This window comes from Trichechus manatus, unplaced genomic scaffold (genome assembly GCF_000243295.1).
Source record: "Trichechus manatus latirostris isolate Lorelei unplaced genomic scaffold, TriManLat1.0 scaffold00010, whole genome shotgun sequence".
Lineage (NCBI taxonomy): Eukaryota > Metazoa > Chordata > Mammalia > Sirenia > Trichechidae > Trichechus > Trichechus manatus.
This window is the reverse complement of record NW_004443946.1, coordinates 18,723,830-18,734,251: the sequence shown is the minus strand read 5'-3', so window position 1 is coordinate 18,734,251 and position 10,422 is coordinate 18,723,830. Positions and strand designations below refer to the sequence as shown.

Here is a 10,422-nt window from a genome sequence, read left to right as displayed (position 1 = left end):
AGTGGAGAGTGTAGTGAAAGATGAGATTGGGAGATAGGCAAGACTTCATACTGAAGTCAACGGGAAACCAGTGACATGACATTATCTCATTTCTCTTTTAGAAAAAATAGCTTCAGTGACACTTTGGAAGATGGATGAGAGGGACTCAAGTGGGGGAGAACAATTAAGAGGCTGTGGTAATCCAGGCAGGAATGAGGGCCTGAATCAAACCAGTGGTACTGGGAAGGTATGATATTCAAAGAATAGATAACAAGGAGGCAGAATCAATAAGGCAGTTTGTTGTGGTTGGTGAGAGAGTAAAAGGACTCTAAACGAGTCAATTCCAACTCGTGGTCATCCCACGTGTTACAAAGTAGAACTGCTCTATAGGGTTTTCTTGGCTGTAATCTTTATAGATGCTGATTGCCAGGCCTTTCTTTCGCAGCACTGCTTGGTAGGGTCAAACCACCAATCTTTAGGTTAGTAGCTGAGTGCAAATTGTTTGCACTGCCCAGGGACTCTATGGCATATAATTTTCCTTTTTTGTATCTACTTTTGCTCACTTGCCATTGGTGAATCTGCCCAGAATTAAATGTTTCATACATGGAGAGAAGCTCCTTTTAATGGACTTGTGAACAGCATCAGTGTGGCTCAAACCTGGTCATTTCAAATTCAAAAGCAATCAAATAATCAGAAGCTGTTTACAATCCTTAAGTGACTAAATTCCTGATAAGTTTAAGGCCAAGCATCTAACATTTCCACCCAGATTGTGTGGGGAGAGAGAGTAGCATTAAAACAAAGGTTTGAGAGATTTTAATTAACACAAACGGCCAAGCCTAGTGTTTAAATCTGTCCAAACCAAATGGTGCGAAATCCTCCTAATCCTTCAGAGCTTCGTCTGGCAGTGACCTCAGAAGAAAGAGTCTCCCTCCTACATCATCAAACTGACTTCTTTTAGCTCCTTGTTCTGTGTTGATCTTTGATCCCAGATTCCTCTAAGACATGAAGAAAAAGAAAAAAAAAAGACAGCTGAAACATCGAGTACTGTGGCACTCACTTTGCAAATCCCCTAAGAAAGTTAAATTAGAATATATGTTAACAGATGAATTCCAAACATACACACCCACTATCTAAACAAACCTTTCAAATGATTTTGAAAATCAAAGTTCTTACCACATTAGGTTGGTTTTTGCCCGTGGTTGCTCTTCCCGTAGTTGCACTGCCCATGGTACCTGATGGGAAACACTAGGAAAATGAGAGCTTCCTTTGAGAAAAGGACTGTTTTATTTTGAATTGCAAGACTGTTACCATTCATCACAGTATTGTATAAATGTATGGCTGACTCTGGTATTGGCGTTGATGTGAAATTTCTAATTGTTTCAGAATATAACTTCATTAACAGTATTTTTAAAGTTGAAGTGGCAAACTTTTTTTCTGTTGAGAACCTCTCTGTTCCACAGGGAAAAATAAAATCATTTGCGGATTACATGCAACTAAAAACAACTTTGAGAACCTATAAAGTACACTTCTAATACAATTTTTAAATAAAAAATGAGATGATAAATCATACACATCCTCAGATAACCCAGATATATTCCACCAAAAAAAATGGTTAGTTGTGAACAGGAGAGAACAAACCAAAGATAAGGGGTTAGGGGGAGAGAAGGAGAAGGCAGAAGGAATGATAGGCACAAGCTAAGAGAGAGAGAGAGAAGGGAGGCACTAAAAACAGAAAAGAGGGAGAATGGTACAGTACTAAGTAGGCCCTGTAGTTAACCTGTCCTAAATTAGGGTCCTAGATTAGTGGCTGCAACAATGGACTCAAACATAGCAACGATTGGGAGGATGGCGCAGGACCAGGCAAAGTTTCGTTCTGTTATACATAGGGTTGCTATGAGTCGGAACCGACTAGATGGCATTTAACAACAAAAAAGATTAGGGTTGTCAGACTAAAATACAGGACACCCAATTAAATTTGAATTTCAGATAAACAACGAATAATTTTTAGTAAAGTGTGTCCCATGCCCTATTTGGAGCACACTTTACTAAAAAAATTGTTCATTGTTTATCTGAAATTCAAATTTAACTGGGCATTCTCTGTTTTTGCCGAATGTGGCAAACTTATCCTAGACATCCTGCTGCTGTCCTAAGCTGTGTGCAAGGTAAGCAAGTTATGGAATCTATTGTCACTCACTGAAATAATCATAATATTAATAAAGCTAAAGTTTACTTTCTTTTCAATTCAAAATTTATATTTAGGGAAAGACACTATTTCCCTCCTAGACTTCTCTGGGGTTTTATAGGAAGTGAAAAAATAACTTAGTTTAGGAATTAACTTCATAACCTACTAATACCATAAATCTAACTTTGACATTCAGAAGGTTCAGGTTGCCTCAAAGCTTAAAAAGCCTGTACTTGAGAGCAATATTACTTATCAAGGACCCAGACTTGAGCTAGCTGTGGGTTTCCGCCCCTGCCTTTCAGCATTTTAGCTTAACACTACTATTTTCCTTTCAGCAGCCCCTGCTGAAGTGTATTTCAGCCATCAGGAAGAGTAATACTAAAGTGAAGCAGGTGTAAAGGTTAAAGTGGGAGGGATGACTTGTTTTCAGAACAGAGGGAGTTATAGAGTAAATAAGATCTCAAGAGTATTCATTTCCCACCTCACTGGGCTTTCATCTAAATTTATAAGTGTAGCATATTATTCACAGCCAATCTTCAGATTCTTCTCTAAATTTAAGGAAATGCTGAGAGTTGGGGGTTGGAGGATGGAAAAGCAAGGCTATCAGAATCAAATGTCTTATCACCAGTTATATTATTACTGAAGATAAATCTCTTCTTTAAACACCAGCAGGTATGATGGGAAATTCAGTTGAATTTAAAGATTGTTTCATGCCTGTGCTCTCTAAGATAGGTGACTGCGAAAGGCCACAAACTGCCCTGCTGACTCCACAGAAGCTAGTGAGGGGCTGCCATACACCTTGGTAAAATTGTAATTTTACACTGGTGGGGAAGTAAATCCCTTCAAATGTGACCTGTCTCTGTCAAGACCAAAAGGAAAGACTTCATTCTAGGTATAAGCAACAGAAAAACATTTTTCTCTTCTCTAAGACTAGATGATGCAGTGCGCTAAACAGATAAGACTGACATTGGAAAAGTGGCAACCTGGGCCTCAGGGGAATTTGCAGGTTAGGATTGTTTGAAGTACAATAAAGTCAGTAATATTAACACAGCATTGCATTTTGCTAACCAAATCCCAAATGTATAACACCACTGTAATGCAGTCAACCAGTACACAGAATACTGGGAAGAGGGATTCTTGGCCAAGAGCAGTGGGGTAAATCCTCCCACTACTTGGAAATGTGTAGAACAGAAGGTCCTATACTTCAATTCGCAGGAAGGTGTGTCCAAAATTAAATTCCACCCTTTCTTTAACAAAGATTTGTGAAATTCAATTCTTTTGTATAAAGTACTTAAACTAAAAAAAAAAAAAAAAAATCCACCAACTTGTGCAAGTGCCCAAACCAGTTTTTAATTCACTGTCTCAATCATCAGATTTATCTGTCATAGAAAGAAACAATAATAGATAGGGATTGTGGAGAAAGTGACAGAGGCTTTTTCGAACAGAGGAAACTAGTTCAGGCAGTAGAGTAATAGGGAAGGATTGTGTAGAACACTAAGTTTAATATGGTCTAATCAAGACTGCCAGTAATATATCTTGGTGCCACAAAACATGGCAGAAAATACCAATTGTTTGTTATTTTTTTCCCTTTGATATATAAATGTAGCACATTTTGTCCTAAGGGCAATAGAAGGCCAATCTCTTCCACAGCATTTCACATTTCCTAACGATCATAATTTGTGGACTTGAAGCCTGGATGTGGTTGGTACCACCTACTGGGCTAACTATAGAATTACAGATTCTGACTGTCAACTTGTTTTGGAACCATGGTAGTTTTTTTAATTACTAAGTGAATTAATATTAGGGAGTATGATTCTTCATTGGGAAGATTGTGCATTAAACAGTTGATATATCTGAATTCAAATCACAGCCTTTATAGCTGGAAGAGGCATCGGAAATCATATACCATACCTTGACACTATTGTTTTATAGTGATACAGGAAATGAGCTTTGGCTATGGTATCAGAAGCCTGGCTTCTCTGAGCTTGTTTCTTGTTCTGTAACATCCACATGCTCTGTAACGTGTTATGGTTGTTTTAGATAAAGAAAAAAACTGAAACTAAATGACTTGCCTGGGTCATTTAACAGGTGAGCATCAGAGTAAGGACTGCAACTTGTGTATCTGAGTCTAAATCCAGAGCTTTTTCCATTAAATTACAATTTCCCGAAATTTGATGGTGAAATGATTTTAGGTGGCAACTGAGATAAAATTAGGAGATGATGGAACACAGCAATAAGTACTATAAAACACTGTGAGAAAATTATTCCCTTTTCAATTCTTTCAAACTTGATGGCATCAAGAAGAAAGTTCCAGTGTGGTACTAGTTTTCTTTTTCTATTGTGCTTTAGATGAAGGTTTACAGAGCAAATTAGTTTCTCATTAAACAATTAATACACATATTGTTTTGCAACATTGGTTGCCAACCCCACGACATATCAACACTCTCCGCTTCTCGACCTTAGGTTCCCCATTATCAGCTTTCCTGCCCCTTGATGCCTTCTTGTCCTTGCCCCTGGGCTGGTTGTGCCCGTTTAGTCTTGTTTTATTTTATGGGCCTGTCTAATCTTTGGCTGAAGGGTGAACCTCAGGAGTGACTTCAGTACTGAGTTAAAATGATGTCTGGAGGCCATACTCTCAGGGTTTCTCCAGTCTCTGTCAGACCAGTAAACCTGGTCTTTTTTTATGTTAGAATTTTGTTCTACATTTTTCTCCAGCTCTGTCCGGGACCGTCTATTGTGATCCCTGTCAGAGTGGTCGATGGTGGTGGCTGGGCACCAACTAGTTGTGCTGAACTCAGTCTGGTGGAAGCGGTGGTAGTTGTGGTCCATTAGTCCTTGGGACTAATCTTTCCCTTGTGTCTTTGGTTTTCTTCATTCTCCCTTGCTCCAGACTGGGTGAGACCAGTAGACATATCTTAGATGGCCACTCACAAGCTTTTAAGACCCCAGACACTACTCACCAAAGTAGGATGTAGAATACTTTATAAACTATGTTATATCAATTGAGCTAGATGTCCCCCAAAACCATGATTGGGTACTTGATTTCTTTAAAACTCTTTAAACCTTGCTAATCTCAGTTCCTAATAAAGATTTAGTGGGCCTTAAGTTTCAACATCTTGCTGGGACATTAAAATTTTGTTTTCTGTATACTTACTGTTTTCCTACTATTACAGAAAATTATGTTGGTTTTTCACTTAAAATAGTAATATAAATTTATTTCCAAAGAATTCATTTAAGAAATTAAAGAAGCCAGTCTAAACAGAAAATATTGAATAAACAATAGTCTAAGTGATATATAAAGTTTGGTAAACACTGAGTGCCACCAAACCACCTTTCTACCATACCACTGTTGATAATAATCGCTTAACTCAATTACTTTAAAAATCCCTCTCTGAAGAGAAATAATATTTTTTCTTTTTTTTTTTCCTTTCCAATAATCAAACACTGGGTTAATAGTAGGTCAAAACCCTTTGCCATCGAGTGGATTCCAACTCATAGCTACCCTGTAGGACACAGTAGAACTGCCCCATGGAGTTTCCGAGGAGCAGCTGGTAGATTCGAACTGCCAACCTTTTGGTTAGCAACTGTAGCTCTTAACCACTGCGCCATAATTAGGTCAACACAACCAAAATCTAGGACTCAGTTAGATGTCAGATTCACTTGGGCTCAAACAAACCCAACGATTTTGTGTATGTGTGTGTTAGAAAATGAAACTGACCTACAATCGGTGCTCAACAAATTCGTAATCAATAAAGCATGGGACCAATGGGTCACTCATGTCTGTGGCTGCATTCATTTCTGGTAAATGAACAGCTTAATGACCTATCACTTAATGCTCCAGGAGCATATGAGGAGAGGTGAGAAGAGAGTTTTGATCTGTGGGCTGTTCCAGTTCAAAGTTGATTCAATGTTCTTCTAGCAAGGAAAAAAAAAAAAAAACCTCCTGATGTGATCAAGTGGAATGGAACCCTTCACTTTAATATTTACTAATCTTGGTTTGATTTGAATCTGGAGCTAAAAGACTTTTGGGTCCTTATTCTATGAGTCCCTTGATGACCTTCAGCTAATTTCAAATGAGGTAAAACAGGGATTTCTCCTAATAACCTTCTTCTCTATCTTTTTTATTTGTATCATAATGACTTTACACTGCTTCTGGTTGCATTACAGGTTCTTATTTAACATCATCTCAAGCTTTCTGCTGTTCAGTTCTTATCAAAAGATCAGTTGCCTGAAGAATAGGTAGCCCATCCAATCTTCTAGATTTTCTAAATTTTACCTATGGATCAAGCCAGAGTGTTATATACTTAGACCAAATTGTCTTGAGCTGATCCAACACTTTTTTGAATTTTCAATTCAATAATTTCTTATCAGATTGTTCCAAAGAATAGAATAAGAAAAAGTCTAGGAAATTTAGATATGAATTTCTTTTAGAAATATTGTTGAGGACATTGGCTACTATATCACACATATGATATCTGCCCCTTTAAAGGACCTGAAGGAGAAATTTCTCTCAGGTCTCAGTACCAGGAAAAGCTATGTTTCTCCTGAGCAACTGGTTGGTTATTACTTCATGGACACCATAAATCAATGTTTCTTTTTGCTAGAAATCCAGAACGAACTTTGTAGCCTACCCCTATCAACTATATTATACATTTTCCATTGTACATTTTCATGTATTTACCAGACTTCAGTTATTTTCATTTTGCCTTGATTTACTCATTTATTTAATCACATATATTGTGTGTTTTTATAAGCTGTTCAAGTCCTTTTTGGAATAAGACTGAGAAAAAATTAGAAATATACATACTCATACTGATAGAACATCATTTCTCATAGTATGCTTTTTTTTTTAAAATACAGAGTTCAGATTCATAGATACTTGAAATTTTAAGAATCCTTTCTGCTACCTCTTAAAGCCAGTCCTCTATGCTATTTCTTATGGTAAACAATATGATTTCCTCTAATGATGCCATAAATTCTTTGGGTGAAATCACCAACATTCCCAGAGGCACATTTGGATTGGTGAACCTCACAACCATGGTCAGATGTCTATCTCCTTGACCTTCTGCTCTGAAGTAGCAGTCTATTCCAACAAGATTGGTGAGATCAAACAACTCTAATTCCTAGGAAAGAGGGGAAGGTGGGGATGGGGGAGCTAACATTTTATTGAGTGCCAACTCTGTATCAGCTACATCACTAAGTTTATTATATATTATCTAGTCTTTAGAAAGGAGAATTTAATTTCCACTGGAGGGAATCCTTACCTTGGCATAAGACCTTCTGAATAGTAATATTGATAATGATAGTGATGAAATTTATTGTGATAACACTAACTTACCACATGCCAGGCATTGTGCTGATCAGTTTACCGGTAATGAGAGCCCCAATGTGAAACAAAACAAGACAAAGCCTCAAACTGTAAACCTATGCTACTCTACCTACCTTGGGATCCAGGAAGATTTAAGAATGCTTGCTTTGGCTCAAAATTCTGCTGTAAGTACAGTGATAATTTCAGGTCATTGGGCTTCTGATAGTTCTTCAAAGCTTTAATTCTCAGCTCAATCACTTTGCCATGAAAGTCATTCTGCAAGAGAACATTTTTCAGAAATACTCATATAGTATTGACTTCTTGAAATCCACTGTTACATGAATCTTTTTATACTCAGAAGTTACAAAAATGATTCCATCATGTTCCGTCTTTAAAAGTTGGGCAGAAAGTATCTGTGATTATTCCCATTTCAAATAGAATACAATCAAGACCACAGGAAGAAATGCTATTTGTTACAAGTTGCTCAAGTTAAAGCCAGCGATAGGTCCCTCCAGCCATCTCTGCATGATGCATTTTTTATAAGCAGGACAATTGTTTGTTATTCCAGAATGAGGGGATTGGTTTATCAGTAAGAAGCTAAAAGCCAGAAAGTCTGCTGCCACTGCCCAAGGCTGGCCTTGTTTTTAGGAAACATGGACTTGCTCAACTCACCTCAGGTACCTTTCAGTATTTTTAAAGTTGAGGGCCCCATCAGATAAAACTAGTCATTTGACTTTATAGTATATGAATGAAACTGCATCCCGTGTTCAGCCTTGGAAGACTTTAGTACCTGAAGGATGTTGGCTTGTTCCTGATACCTGACCCATTCCATTTTCCTCTGTTGCTTTTCCTGGTGGAAGAAAGAGTCTCTGGGTAACAAAGTAAATTGAAATCAGAAATCAGTTTTCTCAATATATATTGCAAAATCATTAAGCAGCATTATGGTGTTATAGATCTTGTGCCTTATGGATAATTATTCACTAAATTTGGATTCAACTGTATACCTCTTATTGGGCTCACCTCTACAGTCCACTCTCCAAAAACTAAGAGCTAAATGAATAGGGTCATTTTCTGTAAATGAATTAGTTATGAGAAGATTGCATACAAGCATGACACCTATAAATAAATTTTCAAGAATAAATTAGCAAGTGTTCTGACATCACATAGCTATTGTAGTGTTGTTATTGTTAGTACAGCTTCTCCCACTCTACCCTTGCTAACATGACTTCCCAGAAACTTACAAGGTTACTCTGACTCAAATATTATATCCCAAGGGAACTGGATCTCCTATAAAAATTTGCATTGGTTCAGGAACCACCATAGCATAGGCAGATTACTGTTACACATTGAAGATTTCTAATCTATCAACTGAAAAAGCAACTACCATTCAGAAAGATCGCTCTACCTTCCTTATCTCCTTCACTTTCTCTGTACATGATGCCTCCTGGTCACTTCTGGTCTTCCTAGATGATGAGGGGGGTTTGGGAGTCAGGTATGAAAGAAGAGAGCTAAGGGAATAGGTGGCCCTAGGAAAGAAGTGCAGATAGTAAATCCAATATATCCAGATCCTACCTATTTGTCTACCCAAACCAGCCCTGATTGTCAACTGTCTGTTTTCAGCTGTGTGACATCAGCAACCTTGAAATTCTAAGTCCATGAAGTCCACTTGCCTTTCCATCCTGCAACTCTACCTTGCTTTTTATCTGTGGTGCTTTTTGTTGATCAGTGGGTTCTTCTGTTTCAAATGTCTGTGGAGAGACATTTTGACAAAGCTTAAATTAGTGATTTGAGGGAATGGTCAAGGCTTTTGGTTCCTGCTAGCAAGCAATTTCTCAAAGCTCAACATGAAAAGTGTGCTACTAAAGGGTGCTCAGAATGAAATGAGTCCTTCTATTTTAACCTTCAAGCGTACCTTATAAGAACAAAAACTACTTACTGAGTCATTATATGCTAGACACTACACTAAGTACATTACAAACATTCTCATTTAATCCTCACAGCTCTTTGAAGAACTATCTTTATTTCCATTTTACAGATGAGAAAACTGGGACTTGAAGAGGCTAAGTCATTTGTTTAAGGTCACACAGCTAGGAAAGTACTGAGCTGGGGTTAGAGCCAGATCTCTGACTCTGAAGCTTGTGATTTTAATCACTAAGCATGCTGCCCTTCTCCATTTCTCTCTAAAAATATGGGTTGGGAAAGTTGATCACAAACTAAGATATATGGACATCCCTTGTATAAAGTCTTTGGGAACTCTGGAGAAGCTGGATTTTGATAAATAAATTGTGCTGGAACATTTTTTTTTATTGTACTTTAGATGAAGGTTTACAGAACAAACTAGCTTCTCATTAAAAAGTTAGTACATATATTGTTTTATGACATTGGGTAACAACCCCATGACATGTCAGTACTCTCCCTTCTCAACCTTGGGTTCCCTATTACTAGCTCTTCTGTCCCCTCCTGCCTTCTAGTCCTTGCCCCTGAGCTGGTGTGCCTCTTTAGTCTCGTTTTCTCCCATGGGTCTGTCTAATCTTTGGCTAAAAGGTGAACCTCAGGAGAGACTTCATTACTGAACTAAAAGGGTGTCCAGGGGCCATACTCTCAGGGTTTCTCCAGTCTCTGTCAGGCCAGTAAGTCTGGTCTTTTTTTGTCAGTTAGAATTTTGTTTCCCATTTTTCTCCAGCTCTGTCTGGGACCCTCTGTTGTGATCCCTGTCAGAGCAGTCAGTGGTGGTAGCCAGGCACCATCTAGTTGTACTGGACGCAGTCTGGTGGAATCTGTGGTAGTTGTGGTCTATTACTCCTTTGGACTAATCTTTCCCTTGTGTCTTTAGTTTTCTTAATTCTCCGTTTCTCTTGAAGGGGTGAGACCAGTGGAGTATCTTAGATGGCCGCTCACAGGCTTTTAAGACCCCAGATGCTACTCATCAAAGTAGAATGTAGAACATTTTCTT

At 38.1% G+C, this 10,422-nt stretch overlaps 1 protein-coding gene across 1 annotated transcript in view; it reads right to left on the bottom strand.

Moving 5' to 3' along the window:
- Positions 1-857: 857 nt before the first annotated feature.
- Positions 858-10,422, bottom strand: part of CCDC196 (coiled-coil domain containing 196) — a 20,609-nt gene continuing 11,044 nt past the window's right edge. The window contains exons 5-10 of the mRNA XM_004370958.2: positions 9,139-9,217; positions 8,875-8,957; positions 8,260-8,319; positions 7,604-7,745; positions 1,153-1,211; positions 858-974 (exon numbers count right to left, since the gene is read on the bottom strand). Of these exons, the coding sequence (XP_004371015.1) occupies positions 858-974; positions 1,153-1,211; positions 7,604-7,745; positions 8,260-8,319; positions 8,875-8,957; positions 9,139-9,217 (540 nt within the window). The remainder of the gene's footprint in view (positions 975-1,152; positions 1,212-7,603; positions 7,746-8,259; positions 8,320-8,874; positions 8,958-9,138; positions 9,218-10,422) is intronic.